The sequence below is a fragment of the Lithobates pipiens genome, unplaced genomic scaffold (genome assembly GCF_037356315.1).
Source record: "Lithobates pipiens isolate NorthernLeopardFrog02 unplaced genomic scaffold, aLitPip1_a1.2 Scaffold_8, whole genome shotgun sequence".
Lineage (NCBI taxonomy): Eukaryota > Metazoa > Chordata > Amphibia > Anura > Ranidae > Lithobates > Lithobates pipiens.
In genome coordinates, this window is record NW_027507903.1 from 402,788,410 (window position 1) to 402,810,416 (window position 22,007).

General features: G+C 43.5%; 1 protein-coding gene across 2 annotated transcripts in view; it reads right to left on the bottom strand.

Moving 5' to 3' along the window:
* Positions 1-22,007, bottom strand: part of GABRA1 (gamma-aminobutyric acid type A receptor subunit alpha1) — a 355,042-nt gene that overhangs the window by 163,740 nt on the left and 169,295 nt on the right. For both annotated transcript variants that reach the window (XM_077474085.1, XM_077474084.1), the window contains exon 6: positions 11,498-11,580. In XM_077474085.1, the coding sequence (XP_077330211.1) occupies positions 11,498-11,580 (83 nt within the window). The remainder of the gene's footprint in view (positions 1-11,497; positions 11,581-22,007) is intronic.

Below are 22,007 nucleotides of genomic sequence, written 5' to 3' on the forward strand. Positions count from 1 at the left end.
CTCAATACAGTGCAGTTACACCCCCTTCCTGACCAGACCAATTTTCAGCTTTCAGCGCTCTCACAGTTTGAATGACAATTACTCAGTCATCCAACACTGTATCCATATGAAACTTGCGTCCTTTTTTCCACACAAATAGAGCTTTCTTTTAGTGGTATTTAATCGCTAGTGTTTTTTTTTTTTTTGTGCTATAAATAAAATAAAACGTAAATTTTGTGAAAAAAACGCATTTTTCTTGGTTTCTGTCATAAATGTTTGATAATTAGTAATTTTTCTTCATAAATTTTGGCTAAAATTTATACTGCTACATATCTTTGGTAAAAATAACACACATTAGTATATATTATTTGGTCTTTGTGAAAGTTATAGAGTCTACAAACTATGGTGCCAATCACTAAAAATTGATCACTTCTGATGAGGCCTTCAGTACATCAGGTGTATCTCATTTCTTGAGACACTAACAAGTCAGGAAAGTACAAATACCCCCCAAATGACCCCTTTTTACAAAGTAGACATCCCAAGGTATTAAGTAAGTAGCATGGTGAGTTTTTTTAAGTTGTCATTTTTTCCCACAATTCTTTGCAAAATGAAGATTTTTTTTTTTTTTTTTACTAAATTGTCATATTATCAGGTTATTTCTCACACACAGCATATGCATACAACAAATTACACCCCAAAATACATTCTGCTACTTATCCCAAGTACGGCGATACCACATGTGTGAGACTTTTACACAGCCTGGCCACATACAGAGCACCAACATTGATGTAGTACCTTCAGACGTTCTACGAGCAAAAATTACGCATCTCATTTCTCAACCACCTATTACACTTTTGAAGTCCCTGGAGTACCAGGACAATGGAATTTCCCATAAAATGACCCCATTTTGGAAAGCAGACACCCCAACGTATAATCTGTGAGGCATAATGAGTCTTTTGAATGGTTCATTTTTTTCCAGAAGTTTTTGGAATATGTGGAAAAAAATTAAAACACATTTTTTTTTTACACAAAATTGTCAATTTATAAGATATTTCTAGCACATAGCATGTATATAGCAAAAATTACACCCCAAAATACATTCTGCTACTCTTCCCGAGTATGGCGATACCACATGTGTGAGACTTTTACACAGCCTGGCCACATACAGAGCACTAACATTGATGTAGTACCTTCAGACGTTCTACGAGCAAAAATTACGCATCTCGTTTCTCAACCACCTATTACACTTTTGAAGGCCCTAGAGTACCAGGACAATGGAATTTCCCATAAAATTACCCCATTTTGGAAAGCAAACACCCCAACGTATAATCTGTGAGGCATAATGAGTCTTTTGAACGGTTCATTTTTTTCCAGAAGTTTTTGGAATATGTGGAAAAAAATTAAAAAGCATTTTTTTTTTACACAAAATTGTCAATTTATAAGATATTTCTAACACATAGCATGTATATAGCAAAAATTACACCCCAAAATACATTCTGCTACTCCTCCCGAGTATGGCGATACCACATGTGTAGGACTTTTACACAGCCTGGCCACATAGAGAGGCCGAACATTGAAGTAGTACGTTCAGGCATTCTAGGAGCATAAATGACACATCTCATTTCATTCCTACCCATCACACTTTTGAAGGTCCTGGACCACCAGGACAGTGAAATTACCCACAAAATGACCCCATTTTGGAAAGCAAACACCCCAACGTATATTCTATGAGACATGGGCTGCAAATAGGTACTCGGGTACTCTGATGGGCTGGAGATAGGTACTCGGGTACTCTGATGGCCTGGTGACAGGTACTCGGGTACTCTGATGGGCTGGAGATAGGTACTCGGGTACTCTGATGGCCTGGTGACAGGTACTCGGGTACTCTGATGGCCTGGTGACAGGTACTCGGGTACTCTGATGGCCTGGTGACAGGTACTCGAGTACTCTGATGGCCTGGAGATAGGTACTCGGATACTCTGATGGCCTGGTGACAGGTACTCGGGTACTCTGATGGCCTGGTGACAGGTACTCGGGTACTCTGATGGCCTGGTGACAGGTACTCGGGTACTCTGATGGCCTGGTGACAGGTACTCGGGTACTCTGATGGCCTGGTGACAGGTACTCGGGTACTCTGATGGCCTGGTGACAGGTACTCGGGTACTCTGATGGCCTGGTGACAGGTACTCGGGTACTCTGATGGCCTGGCGATAGGTACTCGGGTACTCTGATGGCCTGGTGATAGGTACTCGGGTACTCTGATGGCCTGGTGACAGGTACTCGGGTACTCTGATGGCTTGGTGACAGGTACTCGGGTACTCTGATGGCCTGGTGACAAGTACTCAGGTACTCTGATGGCCTGGTGACAGGTACTCGGGTACTCTGATGGCCTGGTGACAGGTACTCTGATGGTTTGGTGACTGGTATTTGGGTACTCTGAAGGGCGGTGACAGGTACTCATATGGACTGTGACAGGTTATTGGGGTACTCAGATGAACTGTGACATGTACTCGGGTACTCAGATGGACTGTGACAGGTACTCGGGTACTCAGATGGACTGTGACAGGTACTCGGGTACACAGATGGACTGTGACAGGTACTCGGGTACCCTGATGGACTGTGACAGGTACTCGGTACTCTAATGGACTGTGACAGGTACTCGGTACTCTAATGGACTGTGACAGGTACTCGGTACTCTAATGGACTGTGACAGGTACTCGGTACTCTAATGGACTGTGACAGGTACTCGGGTACTCTGATGGCCTGGTGACAAGTACTCAGGTACTCTGATGGCCTGGTGACAGGTACTCTGATGGTTTAGTGACTGGTATTTGGGTACTCTGAAGGGCGGTGACAGGTACTCATATGGACTGTGACAGGTACTCGGGTACTCAGATGGACTGTGACAGGTACTCGGGTACCCTGATGTGCCGTGACAGGTACTCGGGTACCCTGATGTGCCGTGACAGGTACTCGGGTACTCAGATGGGCCGGGACAGGTACTCGGGTACTCAGATGGGCCGGGACAGGTACTCGGGTACTCTGATGGGCCAGGACAGGTACTCGGGTACTCTGATGAACTGTGACAGGTACTCGGGTACTCTGATGGGCTGGGACAGGTACTCGGGTAATCTGATGGGCTGGGACAGGTACTCTGGTACTCTGATGGGCTGGGACAGGTACTCGGGTACTCTGATGGGCTGGGACAGGTACTCGGGTACTCTGATGGGCTGGGACAGGTACTCGGGTACTCTGATGGGCTGGGACAGGTACTCGGTACTCTGATGGGCTGGGGCAGGTACTCGGGTACTCAGATGGGCTGGGACAGGTACCCGGGTACTCAGATGGGCTGGGATAGGTACTCGGGTACTCAGATGGGCTGGGACAGGTACTCAAATACTCTGATGGACTGTGACAGGTACTCTGATGGACTGTGATTGACAGGTACTATGAGGGGTGGTGACAGGTCCTCTTTATTGGGGGGGGGCAATCAGTGTGATTGGTGTACACTGTATGTGGTAACGAGATGTTACCGCAATCTCTTCCTCACACACGATCGGTGTGTGAGGAGGAGAACCCGGTAACATCCCGTTACCGCGGTTTGTTTACATTTTAGTGATCGGCTGTGAAAGGATCACAGCCGATCACGTGGGTAAACAGCCGGCCAATGGCTGTTTACCAGCGTCGGTGACGAGCAGTGTTCCCGGGGAACACGCCGTCACTGACGTGCAGGCGCAGCGTGCTCGCGATCGCGCGCATGCGCCGTGCACGTTCGGGGTGTGACCATCTGTGATCACGGCCGATCACGTGGTAAACAGCCATAACGAATGGCTGTTCACCCCCTTCGGTGGCGAGCGGTGTCTCCGTGACACGCCGCCACCGAAGAAACAGGGATGCGCGCGCACGATCGCGCGCATTCCCTGTTTAAACGGGAGGACGCCATATGACGGCCTCCCGCCGCAATAGGTGCGCCGCCTGGCCGTCATTTGACGGCCGGCGGTCGGCAACCAGTTAATAATTGCTGTGAGAAAATCAATCACAGGATAAGTCATCTGAAAAATGGACCTTGTTTCTGAATTTGTATAGCATTAGCTAAAAAGGTTTTCAGTATCTACTAGCAGGTATATCTGCAAATTGCTTTGACAAAGGAGTACTGTAAGTCTACACTAACATCAATATCTGGGAGCTTCACACCAGTGGTTATGGTTTGACCTAAGAGAACCTATGGTCATCTAAGATAGACAGTTGTATTTTGTGTCTGTCACAGTACAGACAATTGCTGAACTGCCTTTCGACATGACAAAGAACAGAGGTACTGAGTACTGATAACCTCTGCCAACATAAGCATAAGTTCGCTTTTGTGACAATTGGGGATTTTTATGCCAAGGTAAATAATAGTTACTTGCTAAACAGGTGTTAGTTCAAGACAAATATAAAATTAGTTATTAATCCATGCGTTTGATTGTTCACTTAATTTATACAATTATGTCCAAAGAAAAATTCTGTGTTAGGAGTTTACCAAAACTGGAGCAGCCAGAATCTGGAGCCGAAGTAAACAGCAACAAATCAGATTCCATCTTCAGCTTGTCAAGTTAAGCTTTAAAAATAAGAGGTAGAAGCTGATTGGTTGCCATGCACAGCTGTCCAGGGTTCTGGCTGCTCCAGTTTTGGGAAAATCAATTTTTTTTTTACAAAAGTAACTTCCCCTCTGGGTGATCTATGTACTGTACATTGCAAGGACTATAACAAACTTTGTTGCACATTCCTACCTTTTGTTATTCTGAAGAAATCCATCTGTGTTTCTCTATGCTTCTGTACTGAATCTAATGGGAGTGGTTTCATAATTAACTGTCAGCTGTGAAGCTGCAGAGCACTAATGAGGAAAGCTGCTGGGCCTGCATCCCTTAAGGACCAGTTCACAACAGATGCAGTTCCGTGCACTAAAAATGTATGCACAGTGTTTTCCATGTATTCCAATGCCGCTAGTTGACACCATGCAGTCAGTTTCTGGTGCAGAAGCTGACCGGAAACTGACTGCATGGTGTGAACTAGAGCTATTAGAATACATGGAAAACACTGTGCATACATTTTGTGCAGAAAAAAAGCACACAGAACTGAACGGAACTGCGTCTGGTGTGAACTAGCACTTAGACATGTTCCTATTGAACGTATCTTTCCAATTTTTTTTGTTGTTGCAGGGGTTGCCTGAAATATGACTTGTATCTTAGACAGACTTCTGAGAAAATTGGTCAATCACACAAGCAGGAAATTATGTCTCTGGGGAGTGGTCAGTACACATTCTGTGTACAGAACAACTCCATGTAGCCATATTGCAATGTATTCTCAGTAAATTACAGCAGCTGCAGATTGAAAAGGAAAGGTAGCATTTAATTACAATATGACTTGTATCACAGTTATATGCGCTATATTATTTTTTCTTTATTTTCTATTTTATTCTCCACAATAGTGAAGGTTCGATTTAAGTTTTTCCTGCACAAAAATGGGTATTTATCAGTTATTTGTCCGTAGGCCGGGCCTGACATTCACTGTTCCAAGTAAACATCATATGATGTCCTTCCAGGAACGTGCATCACGTGCGACCCACGGGCCATGCTGTGGCATGATCTGTCACCCACTGTGTCCACCAGAGTATGACTGATCAGTGTACCTGCTGCTGCTGGTACCATGTGACTGCTGTGACCAATCACAGCAGATCACATAACAATTGTACACAATGAATGGCTTTGATTCATGTCATTCATTGTATACAATTTTGTTGATCTCTTTAATTGGTTACATTGATCACACGGTACAGACAGGGCCAATCATGGCTAACCACAATAGTAAACACTGAATAAACTCATTCAGTAAAAACGGTTGCTTATATCAGTGACATTCACTGGTGGAAACAATCATAATGTGTAAAAATAATGTGTGAAAATCCCCCAAAAAAACTGTTCTTTCCTAAAATTCTCATTAATTACATAGTTAGATAGTTAGTCAGGTTGAAAAAAGACACAAGTCCGTCTAGTTCAACCAAAAAAATAAAAAAATAAAAATAATTATAATATACCATTTACACAATCCTTCACCCACAGTTGATCCAGAGGAAGGCAAAAAACCCCAGCAAAGCATTCTCCAATTTGCTACAGCAGGGGAAAAAAATAAATCCTTTCTGATCCCTCGAAAAATTCTGAGACTCTATCATAAAACCCCCAACGCAGTATGGAAAGCTTCCATAATTTCTATTCACACCTATACAAGGCTAACAACCCATGTTCACATCCACGGCTGGTGGACTTCCTCCAAGGCATATCTCTCCCTAAATCGTCTTTAAAACATAGCGCTCAACTTGAAAAACCTGTCACCGATCTCAAAGTTCTAGACATTACTAAATTCCTTAAGTTGGGATCCACTCTTGGCCTTGGCTTTTTGGTTTCTTACTACAATATAGTGTTCAACTTGAAAAACCTGTCACCGATATTTTCAAGGTACTAGAAAGATGGGGCTTCGACCCCAACTTTTTGGGAATCCTGCATTCACTCTATTCCAACCCTAGCACCCAAGTAAGGCTCCAAGGTAGTTACTCTGAACCTTTCAGTATTGAGAAGGACACCAGACAGGGCTGCCCTCTCTCACCCCTAATTTTTGCTATAGCCATTGAAACTCTGGCTATAGCCATCAGAATCCAAGCTGACATTCGGGGGGTACTTTGAGGACATCAGGTACATAAATGTGCTTTATTCACGGATGATCTCCTTCTTTTCGTTACCTCTCACCTTATCTTGATCTCCAATATTTTTAAACTGCTGTGGGAATTTCAAATAGCATTGGGCCCACAAGTAAATGTCTCAAAATCTATAGTATTGAATATCTCGGTTCCAAATTCTTTGATCGAGCGTCTGCAGGAACGCTTCTCCTTTTTTTGGAGCTCCACTTCCATTCCATATCTGGGGTCAACTTGGCCCCCATTTTTGACCTATTATATTCAGCTAACTATCTACCCATGTTTAAAATGCTAACGGAGGACCCAATCACCTGGTCCAAACATGATCTATCCTGGCTAAGTTGAATCAACATTGTTAAAATTACATTCTTACCTCACCTCCTATACCTCTTTGGGTCTCTTCCTATCCTGATCAAGAAAACACAACTGCTTCAATTTCAATCTAAAATAATCAGATTTGTTTGGGGGACCAAAGGTCACCGCTGCGCTAATAAGGATATACTCTTTAGACGGAAAACTCAAGGGGGACGGGTGCTTCCTAATATGTGGTGGTACTATCAGGTAGGTCAGATCTCTATTGTTTATTCTCATTACCCTAAGCTGGATTAGTGCCTAATGGAAACACAAATGGTTCCCCGTCACACCATAGACTTCCTATTCTGGAGCCCATCAAAACTTAGACCCCCGATCTTAGCACTCCTTAGCTTTGTGATCTCCTATATAAACATACCTCTCTAATCTCTGATCTCTGTCCATTAGCGCACCTATTTCATAACCCGGATTTTCCACCTGGTATGAACACTAACACCTTAACACCTAAATGGTGACTAAATAAGGAGTTATTAAGAATAGGCCATTTCATTAACCCAGTGGGGCCCCTTACTATTGGATATTGTGTAAGCAAATTAGAGGTGCCCCCCTCATAGCAGTTCAGACACTCACAGATTTCACACTGTCTGTTCTCCATCTGGTCCAACAAACCTAATCCCCTGAGTCTGACGGCATATGAACAGCGATGCTCTAAAATAATGGATTAGAGTGGAGGTATATCCATTATGGCCAGGGCATTTTAAACCTACTTATGCTCGGAACTGGGAACTGGATCTGGAAGAAGAGTCAGGATATGTGGTATCAATGCTTTCAACGCTCCTTCAGGGGAGCGATAAACATCTCCTTAATGGAAGCCATTGTAAACATTTTTACACAATGGTATTGTGTTCCCACCCCTAGCTAAAATATACCCATGGTACATTTGGTGGATTCATGGTCACGACAAGGGACAGAACAAGGAAGTGTGTGCGTGTAAACACACAAATCCATGTTTTGTTCTGAGAGGAATGACAGATCGTGTGTTCCTATTAGCTAGGAACCATGATCTGTCACTTCCTCTAATCAGCCCACTGCCCCTTCAGTTAGAATCACCTCCCAGAGAACACAGTTAACCCCTCGATCGCCCCTAGTGTTAACCTCTTCACTGCCAGGGACATTTTTACAGTAATTAATGCATTTTTATAGCACTGATCACTGTATAAATGCCAATGGTCCCAAAAATGTGTCAAAATTGTCTGATGTGTCCGCCATAATGTTGCAGTCACAATAAAAATCCCCATTACTAGTAAAAAAAATAATAATAATAATAAAAATGCTATAAATCTATCCCCTATTTTGTAAATGCTATAACTTATGCATAAAACCAATCAATATACACTTATTGCAATTTTTTTTACCAAAAATATGTCGAAAAATACATATTGGCTTAAACTGAGAAAAAAATTGCCTTTTTTTAAAAAAAAAATATTGTTTTTTTTTTCAAAATTTGTCGCTGTTTTTTGTTTATAGCGCATAAAATATAAAACCTCAGAAGCGATCAAATACCACCAAAAGAAAGCTCTATTTGTGGAAAAAATTTTGTTTGAGTGCAATGTCGCATGACCATGCAAATGTCAGTTAAAGCGATGCAATCACAAAAAATGGCCCGGTCATTCTGCAGCCAAGTCATTGGAGCTGAAGTGGTTAATGAATGATTTCTGATTATCATTTATTTAGCACTGCAATTTTTTACTCTGGAAACCAGTCATGCGTGGAGAAATGCTTTGAAACCTTAAGCTGGCCATACATTATACAATTTTCTTATTACATTTTCTATTAGATTTACCAAAAGCATACAATAGGTCAAACCTAAACACTTTCAATGTGCATGCAGTCAGGTAGGCCCTTGCACTACATAGATGAAGGTAAATCTAAAGAAAATTGAATAAGAGAATTGTATAGTGTATGGCCAGCCTTAGTTGGTGGGTGAAGGGTGTGTGCTAATGAGGTCAGCTGGTAAACTCCTTACTGTGTCTTACTGATTTCTCTGTCTCAAATCTATACCAGTGAGTCTCTGAAGCTTTCTAAGACATATAGCAAGGGCTAAGGTAAGGCATTGTTCTCAAAATTAAAGAAATCTTGTATTTCTCTGCAACCAAGGTACATTAACCTCCCTGGCGGTATGATTCAGTCTGGATTTAGGTGCTGAAAGCGGTACAATTATTTTGCATGGAAATTTGGTGTTTTATATTGTAGTCCCGTAATTCTTAGGAATAACTCTCTTAAATCTGTTGAAACCAGAGTCTAGCAGACATCCCGGGTATGATAAAGTTTATAATATAATAAAGAATAATAAAAATTATTCAATAATGTAATCAAATCCTAAAACACTGAAAAAGGGACACTTTTTGGTTGCTATGGACAATCTCCAAATTTCAGGCAGAAAAAACTGTATTTATAATATAAAAGTGCATGCAGGGCACTGCACAGACCACTAGGGACAAAGGGGGTGTGTATTTTTTAATACAGTACTGTGTGTTTTGTGTGTTTTTACTTTTTTGAATTTGCCGCCGTTCTCCGCTCCCGTGCGCCGTAACGTCGCAGGGAACGGAGCTCGGCGGCATTCGGCACTGTGAATCGAGCGGAGGACAGCTTGATCACACAGCGCGGAGGACATCGCTGGATCCAGGGGACAAGGTAAGTAACTCTCCCTGTGTCCTCCCCTGCATCCAGCGATGCGATCCCGATCTGGCTCGGGGTTACCGCTGCTGTCAGTAAAAACCTAACCCGAGCCAGACTCGGGATTACCGCTAGGGGGGTTAATGGTATCTTGGTACATAGGGGGACTAGATTTTAGAAATCTGAACTTAGCCTATAAATGCCAACAAAAGGAAACTCTATTTTCGTGAATTCATTTTTTTTTTAAATGTCATATGGGTACAGTGTTGCATGACTGCGCAATTGACATTCAAAGTGCGAGAGCTCTGAAAGCTGAAAATTGGCTTAGGCCGGAAGGAAGGTAAAAGTGCCCAGTATTGACATGGTTAAAGTGAACATAGCTTCATGATATTCACTAGACTAAGACAGCATTTTTTACTCCCTATATGTCTTTATATGTGTGCACATTTTTGTGCCTGTAGATGCCTGTGTTTAGCATTTTTACACCCAATAAATCTAAACTCATGAGCAAAAATGTAACATAATGTAGTTTACCAGTCCTTATATGTATTGGCCTCACTAGTTTTTCCTCTTTATTTTCTCCTGGTGATCCTACCAGTAGCACACTTCTTGCTCTGGGGTGACAATGCTCACTCACTGTTCTGTACCAAAGGGAGATCAGTGTTGTCACACTAGGCTCTTGATTTGCACTACAAACACCTTTCAGTTTGCTCATTTTCATTACAGGTTGGTAGGTCTGATTTTGTAGTTCACAGAAAGGGCTAATAACCTTGCCTAAGATTTCAGTTCAACTCAAAGAGAAGGCTAAGGATTTCCATTAGGAGCAAACAATATTTTTCTGTAACTACAGCAAACATTTTTAGCCCAAGATAAGAAATGATTGCAGCCACATCATCTAAAGAAGAAAAGTTTATTTTCTTGGGTTTAGAAACCCAAACTTAAGCTAAACTTAAGGCACAATAACCTTGCTTTTCTTTAGAAGCAAACTCCCTTAACGTAGGCCAACTTCTACATCTGGCATATCTGTTAGTTTCTGGGCCAATTGGAAGTAAGCATTGAAGGACTTTTAGAGACACCAGAGCTGTGGTTGTGTCTCCACACCCCTCCCCTACAGCTCATTCACAAAACACACATCTGGGGAGGTTTTATTTTATAAATGGCCAAGACGAGAAGAAGACAAAGGCACAACCCCAGCACTAGGATTTATGAGACCTGTGGTGCTTAAATCTAGGAGGTCCATAAGTAGAGCCACAATGATGTTAAAGGAATATGATGTTGAAGGAAAGCATGCATGATGAGTAGTTTCTTTTGATGCAAAGCAAGGTTTAACCCTAGTAAGGCTTTTATGCCCAGAGTCTGGCTTTAAGCACACAAAAGTGACCTTGCAGAAGAGTCATCTTTAGTAAATTACATTCAGAGAATTGCACCACTCGTGTAGCGATGATCAAACTGGTTTGTTGGATCTCGCTGATTTGCAGATAAGAGAAATTTGTGGCTATTTGCTACTAATTTTAACTTTTAGCCATTTTTTTTTTTTTTTTATAAATGTGATATTAAAATAAAGTATCATTGATAATAAAGATTTTTATTTACCTTACTATGTATGCAATTTCATTCTTCAGGGATTCAACAATTTAAATCATGATTAGTTGGCTACCTGAGTCATGTGATTCCTTCCACAGCAGACACATCTGAGTGCAGATTTTCAGGACAGTCATAAAGGTTATAAATATATGCGATTCTCCTGATTCAGTCATCACTGATGATGTACTTAGGCATTTACTATCTGACAAAAATACTTACAGCTTCCAAACTTTAGGGGGCAGGCATGAGCATCCATTGGGAAATCTTCTAAATGCATTGGACATTCTGCTCGCACAGTCAGTCTAAAAAATTATGAGTATTAAATTAAAACTGATGATTATTTTTTTTAATGCAGTCATAGACAAAATAACACACTTACACCTAGAGTAAAAAGATATTTTCATTAGATGAATATTTATTTGAAACACTAGCTCACATTTCTATGTAGTAGTATTAGGGACTCCTATTTCCAACACCAATTTCATCTTTCTTGATGTTGTTGCATATTCTTGAAGTAAAAAAAAATTAAATACTACAATACATCTGAACCTGTGGATGTGCTTTGCTCCACCTGATGCAGGGAATTGAACTTAGAAATCCATAGCAGAATTCCAAGTAAAATAGACAGTTCAAAGGCACACATGGGAAGTTGCAGGATAAATAATTTTATTTCAATCCACGACTGAGATTCACACAGCTTTATCACACAGTGGAACCTAGCAGATGACCTACACTTAATGAATTTAATTAGCTTACCTCCTTTTTCCCAGGCTATGACTGGGCGGTAAAGAAATAGCAGGAAGCTGATTAACTCATGCCTCAGCTCACTCTCTTATCTACCCCCTTTTACAATGTTCCTTGCCCTCACATGTGCATTCAGTACAACCGATTGGCTCCTACTCCTACTCCTACTCCCCCTCACCCTCACCCTCACCCTCACTCTCACTTTCACTGTTAGGCTGCCAATTGCCCATTTATCTCTGTCTTGGTTTTATTGTATGGAGGATTACAATAGGATGATACCAACTCAATATATTTTTACCTGGGCTAAAAGTAACAATCAGTTTTCATGTTATACTCTTATTTCCATCAAAGCATATGCAGATGTGTACTGTCCACTGCTAATTTAAATTTGCATTGTCCAAATATTCTTTGAGAATTAGATTTGTGCCTGTAGATAGATTCCGGTTTCTGCTGTAGGATTAAACTACCATTTAACCATTATGAATCTTACAGATCCATCTACCAATTTTTTGTTTCCATCCAAAAAAATTATATATTGCTTTTTTAAATACAAAGCATATGAAGAAAAATGTAGGAACCTAGCTAAGACTTCAATCAGGGCTGATCTTGATTACACACGGCTTTGCGTTAAAAAAAAAAAAAAAAGGCCAGTTGTTCACATGGCAATCCATAGTTGAGTGTCTAGGTCTTGTTGATTACTAAATAAGCCAAAAACCCTATTCTCTGATTATTTTAATCATGCAAATTACTCCTATTACTACTATTAAAAAAAGAAACATAAGTCATATAACATGTCCTTTAAAATATGGCTGCCAAAAAGAAGCACTCATTTTATGTTATTTTCAAGGTCAAATATACCTGCTTATTAGAACATGCTATACTGTAGGCTGCCAAACCCTTTAGGCAAAGACAGCTTTCCAGAAAATCTTGATTAATAGCTTCAGCTCAATGGGTTAATTGCTGCCAGCAAACCAACAACCAACTGGGATCCCTACCACAGTATCCATTAATGTCTTGCATGTTTGTAATCATGGGAAATATTTTAGTGATATATTGAAGCATGATATTATTGGCATAATTATAACTGGGGCTCCTCATAGATCATTCAGCCACAATTGACGGTTTATATGTTAATTGCATGAACTCTTCTATTCCAATAGAAAAACAGGTTGCAAGCAAATGCAGCAAGTGCATCTCTTCGGAAAACATAAGCTTACCCTTTGACTGGAGGGTAACAGCATCACAGACTGGGGGCCAGTAGGGATGAGCTTCGTGTTCGAGTTGAACATATGTTCGACTCGAACATCGGCTGTTCGCCCGTTCGGCGAATTCCGAACGATATGGGCCCTTTGCGCCAAATTCGTGTGGCGCTCACGGCCCACAATGCACTGTGATGGTGCAGTGCATTGCTGGCTCATGATTGGCCAAGCATGCACTGTGACCCCGCACAGCGCCGGCAGCGAGGAGAGCCATGATTGGCCACAGGCAGGATGCCTATGGCCAATCATAGCTTAGGCTGTGTAGTACACGCCCCACACTATATAAGGCCGCCAGCGCGGCGTCCTTGTGTAGTGTGTTGGCGTCTGAAGCAGTTAGTGGGTGTTCTGTGTACCTTCAACACAGTATACACCGATCGTTATCAGCCGATTTTTCGTTCTTGCTCTTCTGTAGTGGTTGTTCTCTGCGTTCCCTGACCGCAGTATACACCGCTATATTCACCTATATAGCTAGCGATATATCTATCTTTTATAATAGAGCTTGCAGTCAGTGTTAGGAGCTTGTGCGTGCTGTCTGCGTGCTCTGAACCCAGTACACACTGCTATATCCACCTATATAGCAAACTATCTTGCTCGTTTTAAATAGAGCTTGCAGTCAGCGGTAGGAGCTTTTGCGTGCTGTCTGCGTGCTCTGAACCCAGTACACACCGCTATATCCACCTATATAGCAAACTATCTTGCTCGTTTTAAATAGAGCTTGTAGTCAGCGGTAGGAGGTTGTGTGTGCTGTCTGCGTGCTCTGAACCCAGTATACACTGCTATATCCACCTATATAGCAAACTATCTTGCTCATTTTAAATAGAGCTTGCAGTCAGCGGTAGGAGCTTGTGCGTGCTGTCTGCGTGCTCTGAACCCAGTACACACCGCTATATCCACCTATATAGCAAACTATCTTGCTCGTTTTAAATACAGCTTGCAGTCAGCGGTAGGAGCTTGTGCGTGCTGTCTGCGTGCTCTGAACCCAGTACACACCGCTATATCCACCTATATAGCAAACTATCTTGCTCGTTTTAAATAGAACTTGCAGTCAGTGGTAGGAGCTTGTGCGTGCTGTCTGCGTGCTCTGAACCCAGTATACACCTCTATATCCACCTACATAGCTCTTCTCTATTTGAGCCATCTGCCATCTGCAGGAGTTATTGGAAGTTGTGTGTGCCTCCAGCACAATATACACTACCCAATTGCTGTTTTTCCCAACTCCCTTCAGGCCATTACCATGTCTGGAAGGCCAGCAAGGAGAGGCAGACAGGCGCGAGCCGATAAAAGAAGGCAAGCAGGCTCTGTGTCTAGAGACAACAGTGCTGGTCGTGGACGCGGTGCATCGTCTTCATCAGCACGTGTCCATGGGACACGCTTGTCCTTTTCGGCAGCTGGACATGTTGAGCCGCAACATGCCAACGACTTGGTAGAGTGGATGACCAAGCCCTCTTCATACTCCTCATCCTCTCTCACCCAGTCTCAGGGTACTAGCAAAGCAGCTGCCAACGCATCGTCTTCCCTCCTCTCAATGTCATCATCAGTGACTCCTTCCCTAGACCCACCACGTCCTCCTGAGGAGTCTCCTGAACTCTTTGAGCACAGTGTTGGGTACATGCTCCAGGAGGATGCCCAGTGTTTTGTAGGCTCTGATGATGATACTCAGCTAGAGGAAGGCAGTAGCGTGAATGCAGAGAGAGGGGATGCTCAAGAAGGACAGCAATCTGGCAGCCATGTTCCACAAGCTGCAGCATACTGCCAGGTTTGCTCCAACGATGAAGAGGGAGGGGATGATGAGGGCACTGACTCCACGTGGGTGCCTTGTAGGAGAGAGGAGGAGGAGGAGGAGGAGGCACATGTCCAACGAGGTAGGATGCCCTCCAGGGGCCAGCTTAGGGGCAGCACACCTACTGAATCACACCGCAGAGCTCTGCCTGTGCAGGGCGCTGCCTCTGCGCGTTATTCTAAAAGTTCTTTGGTGTGGGCCTTTTTTGAGACGAGTGCATCAGATCGCACTGCTTCTATTTGCAACATATGTCTCAAGCGTATCTCGCGTGGCCAAAACATCAGCCGCTTGGGCACCACATGCTTGACCAGACATATGTTGACCTGCCATGCAGCTCGTTGGCAAGCGTACCTCAAAGACCCACACCAAAGAACAAAGAGGACGTCTCCTTGCTCCTCATCAGCTGGGATCTCCAACCCCACTAGACCTTCAGTCCTCTCTGAAACCTGCTCTGAGAGGAATGAAGGTGTAGAATTAAGTGTGTCACAGCCAAGTGCTTCCGAGCACTCTGCTAGCAGTACACCCACGTCCGATTATAGCAGGAAAATGTCCCTGCCCCAGCTGCTGGACCGGCGAAAGAAGTTCCAGCGGTTGAATGCTAGCTTGGCTAAATTGCTAGCACTTCAACTGCTGTCTTTTCAGTTGGTAGACTCGGCCCCCTTCCGTGAGTTTGTACAATGTGCGGTTCCTCAGTGGCAGGTCCCCAAACGCAATTTTTTCTCACGGAAGGCGATTCCGGCTCTACCGGCATGTGGAAGGCAATGTCCTTGCCTCGCTGGACAGGGTGGTGCACCTTACCGCTGACTCATGGTCTAGCAGGCATGGACAGGGATGCTACCTGTCTTTCACGGCCCATTGGGTCACTCTTCTGGCAGCTGGAAAGGATGCAGGACAAGGTGCAGTAGTGTTGGAGGTTGTTCCGCCACCACGCCTCCAAAATGCTACTATTGGTTGTGACACACCTCTCTCCTCCACCCCTCCTCTTCTTCTTCCTCCATGGCCTCTTCCAGTGCTCTGTCCTCAGAACCAGCGGTGCTCCGTAGGCGTTCCAGGGGCTACTCAAGTACGCAGGCAAAACGATGCCATGCCGTGCTTGCGCTGGTTTGTTTGGGGGACAGGAGCCACACTGGGGCGGATGTTTTGTCAGCTCTGCAGGGGCAGGCCGAGAGGTGCTTGACGCCACGCCAGCTTAAGCCAGGAATGGTGGTTTGCGACAATGGCACCAACCTCCTCTCCGCCCTCCAACAGGGACAACTGACCCATGTGCCCTGTGTAGCTCACGTCCTTAACCTGGTGGTGCAGAAGTTCTTGGGTAGGTACCCGGGCTAACAGGATGTCCTGAAGCAGGCCAGGAAAGTCTGTGTGCATTTCCGTTGATCATTTAATGCCTGTGCTCGGCTGGCTGAGCTCCAAAAGGAGTTGAACCTGCCCAAGAACCGCCTTATATGTGACATGCCCACCAGGTGGAACTCAACGTTGGCCATGCTGCAGCGGCTGCACACGCAACAGAGGGCCATCAATGAGTACCTGCGCGACTACGGCACCGGGACGGGGTCAGGGGAGCTTGGTTTTTTCTCACCACGCCAGTGGGGCATGATCAGGGATGCATGTACTGTCCTGTCACCGTTTGAGGAGGCCACAAGGATGGTGAGCAGTGACAGTGCATGCATCAGTGACACTGTACCTCTTGTCCACCTTTTGGAGCATACGCTGCATGGAATAATGGACAGGGCGCTTGAGGCAGAACAGAGGCAGGAAGAGGAGACAGTGTTCTTGCTGTGCCACCCATCACACAGGAAGAGGATGAGGAGGAGGAGGATGATTGTGTCAGCATGGAGGTGGAGGCTGGCACTCAGCATCAGCAGCAGCAGCAGTCTTGTAGGGATGATTTACAGTCCCAAGAAACCCGTGGTCTTGTACGTGGCTGGGAGGAGGTAGCTGCGGATCATGTTGTCCTTAGTGACCCAGAGGACTCCGGACTGAATGCCTCAGCTAACCTATGCTGCATGGCCTCCCTGATCCTGCAAAGCCTGCGGAAGGATCCTCGTATTCTTCGGATCAAGGAGAGGGACCATTACTGGCTGGTCACTCTCCTTGATCCACGGTACAAGGGTAAGGTTGCCGACCTTATCTTGCCATCGCAGAGGGAGCAGAGGATGAGACATCTCCGGGAGGCCTTGCAGAAAGGTCTGTGCAACGCGTTCCCAGAGACTGGGAGGTTACAAACTCCTGGTCCTGGACAACGTGTTGCTGAGGCATCGGTCAGAAAGAGCGGTGGAGAAGGTGGCCGTCTGACCGATGCTTTCAGACAATGTTTTAGTCCGCAGCCCCAAGGTATGATCGGTTCCAGCAACCATCGCCAGCGTCTGATTTACATGGTGCAGGAATACCTAGGGGCAAGGTCAGACTTGGACACCTTTCCCACCGAAAATCCTCTGGCTTACTGGGTCTTGAGGATGGATCACTGGCCAGAGCTTGCACAGTATGCAATTGAGCTACTGGCCTGTCCTGCATCCAGCGTTCTTTCAGAACGCACTTTCAGTGCTGCTGGTGGCTTTGTTACCGATCACAGGGTGCGCCTGTCCACCGAATCAGTTGATCGACTGACCTTCATCAAGATGAATCAGTCTTGGATCACCCACAGCTAACAAGCACCTGAAGCTGATGTAAAGGAATATTTTTTTTTAAATACCACATCCCTTCAAGACTGCCTATGCTGATGTTGAGTCACTGTCCTGTTATGTTGATTGTCTATCCTCTTCCTCCTCCGCTGATATGTTGGAAGAACATTTCTGGTTCTGGGTGATGCCATCAGCCCAATTTTTCTGCCCCTGTTTAACAGCGGTGTTTAATTACAATTTTTGATGCAATGCTTTGCAGCAGGGCTAATTCCTGCACTAAAACTAGAGTATATGGGAGAGGTTGCAGTGTGGTGGCACCAGCACCAGTGCCTAAGGCCCAATTTTTCTGCCCCTGTTTAACAGGGGCGTTTAATTACAATTTTTGATGCAATGCTTTGCAGCAGGGCTAATTCCTGTACTAAAACTAGAATATATGGGAGAGGTTGCAGTGTCGTGGCACCAGCACCAGTGCCTAAGGCCCAATTTTTCTGCCCCTGTTTAACAGGGGCGTTTAATTACAATTTTTGATGCAATGCTTTGCAGCAGGGCTAATTCCTGCATTAAAACTAGAGTATATGGGAGAGGTTGCAGTGTCGTGGCACCAGCACCAGTGCCTAAGGCCCAATTTTTCTGCCCCTGTTTAACAGGGACTTGTAATTACAATTCTTGATATAATATTTCACAGGAGGGCCCCTTCCTGTGCCCACCCAGAGTAACTGTGAGGACTTATAGTGTTGTGGCACCAGCACCACAACCACCAAAGGTAAATTTTTCTACCACTGTTCAACAATGGCATGTAATTACAATTCTTGATATAATCGTTCACAGCAGGGCGCTCCAGCACCCACCAAGAGTCACTTTGAGGGCTTACAATGTTATGGCAAAACCAACACCTTGTTCCGCCATTTCTGCAGAGCACATAGGGCAGGCCCCTACTTTCAAACATCCAACTTACAAACATCTCCTACTTGCAAACGGAAGGAGACAACAGCAAGTGAAATGAAAAAAGATGGACGACAAAACAAATTATACAGGGGTGATAACCCTTCCCTATGTTTTCCAAAAAGCTTAAAAATATTTTTTTTGACTGGAGCTACACTTTAAATATGTACCAGTTGAAAATTACAGATTCAACTTAACACAACAAACCTACACAGTCCCTGTCTTGTTTGCACCGCCTGTATACTGCTGTTCTGAGTATATAGGGCCTGGGGGCCACACGCATTTCCTTTTTTTAATATGGGTACGGGGTTCCCCTTAATATGCGTACAAGACCCAAAGGGGCTGGTAATGGGCAGGGAGGGCTACCCATGCCATTTTTCTCAATGATTTTCAACCATATTGCAGGAACCAGATATAACATTAAAACCGCAAGCAGTTTTAAATGATGTTATTTCCGTTAAATGTCATTTTGTGCAGGGACTGTTCTAAAGACAGGAAACACATGGCACTTCACAGGCATACTACAAACACCCCCCAGGCACAATATTTAAAGGAATATTTAACTTTTTTGTTCACTTTAATCGTTATTAAAATCAGTGCTCCCGCCAAAACGGCCATTTTTAAAAACATTTTAGGCATTGGCCCATGTCCCCTGGGGCAGGAGCCAGGTCCCCAAACCCTTTTTTGAACAGCATCTTGCATATTAGCCGTTAAAATTAGCACTTTTAATTTCGAACGTTCGAGTCCCATAGACTTCAATGGGGTTCTAAAGTTCGTACGAATTTGGGGTCCGTTCGAAAGTTCTGGTGCGAACCGAACCGGGGGGTGTTCGGCTCATTCCTAGGGGCCAGATGATACTTGCCATTGCAGCTCTGATATTAAAATGTTACTAAGTTTTATATAACTTTTTTTTTTTTGTTTTGGATAAAGTGGTGAGGCATTGGAACACCTGTCAGTTTTCATTGCTATCTGTGCCCCTCTTAAGGAGCTTCACCCTCTCTATTTGTTCTGTTTACCATTGTGATTGTAAATAAGAAGGACGTCTTCCTACAGGGATACTAGTTCTGATTGTCCTAGGGAAAAACTGGGATTCCCTCATTTTGGAGGGATTTCCTCTCACTTCATGTATTGGATATGGACAGAAAGTGATAGGAAATCTCCACAATGGGATACAGATTACAAAAAACTGATGGGGATTATAACCCTATCCAAAACGAAAAAAAGGTTTACAATTAGCTACACTTTAAAGCTGAACTCCAGCCTTGGTACAGTCATGCACAGTTATACAGGCTCCCCCATCCTGTATGAAATTGCTTACTCTGATTTAACTGCAGACTATGAGCTTATCACAGTGTACATTTGAAGATGCAGCAAATCAGATAGAATCAGCCTAATTTTCTGGCTGGAAGGCATCCGACATCATCTCATCCATTCCTTCCAAGTCTGACAGCCCTGTCCTTCCCCTTGAAGGCTCAGCATCACATCATCACTTGTGAGCATTACCTAAAGCAGGGATATGCAATTAGCGTTGCAGAACTTCAAATCCCATGAGGCATAGCAAGACCCTGACAGCCACAAGCATGACATCCATAGGCAGAGGCACGGTGGGCCTTGTAGTTTTGTAACATCTGGAGGTCCGCTAATTGCAGATCCCTGATCTAAAGCAACCTTCATGTAAATGCAGTCTGCCTATGAATACCTACTCTTCTAGACTGATATGCAATCACCAATTTTCATTTTTAATTTAATTTTGTCTAACTCCTCCCAAGAGCAAGCCCACTCCTTGGGAGGAGTACTGAGGCAGGTGCTGTGATGTTTTCGCAAAGCTACGGTATCTCACAAAAGTGAGTACTCCCACCCACAATGTTGTAAATATTTTATTATATCTTTTCATGTGACAACACTGAATAAATTACAGTTTGCTACTATGTAAAGTAGTGAGCGTATAGCTCGTATAACAGTGTCAATTTGCTGTACCCTCAAAATAACTCAACACACAGCCAATAATGTCTAAACCGCTGACAACAAAAGTGAGTGCACCCCTAAGTGAAAATGTCCAAATTGGGCCAAATTCGGGCCAAAAAAAATTGTTGCTCTACATTAACCTCCCTGGTGGTATTGCCGAGTGTGGCTCGGGGTGAATTTTCAGTACCAAAAGCGGTAACCTCGAGCCACACTCAGGATCGCATTGCAGGATCCAAGAAAAGTTACTTACCTTGTCCCCAGGATCCTGCAATGTCTCCCCGCTGTGTGTGAGCTGTGTCCTCCACTCTATTAATCACAGGGCTGGGCTCCATTTCCTGTGAGAGCGGTGACGCATGGGGATGGAGCATGGTGCCAAATTCAAAAAGTTAAGAAAACACACAATACATACAGTACACTGTAATCTTACAGATTACATTACTGTATCAAATAATTTCACATCCCATTTTTCCCTAGTGGTCTGTCTAGTGCCTTGCATGCAGTTTTATATTATATATACTGTTCTTTCTGCCTGAAAACTTGAGAATGTCCATAGCAACCAAAAAGTGTCCCTTTACGTCAGAAGCAGTTGTAGAGCAGCTAGAAAATAATGATAATAAATTAGAATCACTTGCAGAATTGAGCGATAGTGATTTGTGGGGAAATTCAACATCAAACACCGAAAGTAACAACAGCGACAATTCTGCAAGTCAGCAAATTTCAGTGTTTTTGATTTGATTACATTATTGAATACATTTTATTATTATTATCTTGTTATTTTTTATAATTATTTATAGTTATTTATTATATTATAATTTATGATTTAGTGCTTCAAACTTTATCATACCCGGGATGTCTACTAGACTCTTGTTAGGACAGATTTAAGTGCTATTCCTAAAAACATACAGGCCTACAATATAAAATGCCAAATTTCCATGCAAAAAATTGTATAAAAAATCTGACATAATCTACTCCAATTTTTCCTTTTCTCTTCTCTCTCTTCTACAACTTGCTATCTTCCTTACTTACAGCCTCCAGAGGTAACGCCCGTAATATATAGGGATACCAATCCCGTTGCCATGTAGAATGACTCGTATGGGAATAATGTGAGGCTTTTATTTACATTCTTAAATAAATGGGTATATGTTGCTTATACATATGGCAATTGTTAAGTGATAAGAAATATTACACTGATACATGTTACAAAAGTATATTGTTATATTGTTGGTTGCATCTTCATTGTGATATGCAATATGTCTTTCAATAAAAACGTATTGAATAAAAATCTGACATAATCATACCGCCAGGGAGGTTAAGATGGCCTAGGCTATACGAAGATTGCCAAGACCCTGAATCTGAGCTGCAATACAGTGGCCAAGAACCATACATCGGTTTAACAGGACAGGTTCCACTCAGAACAG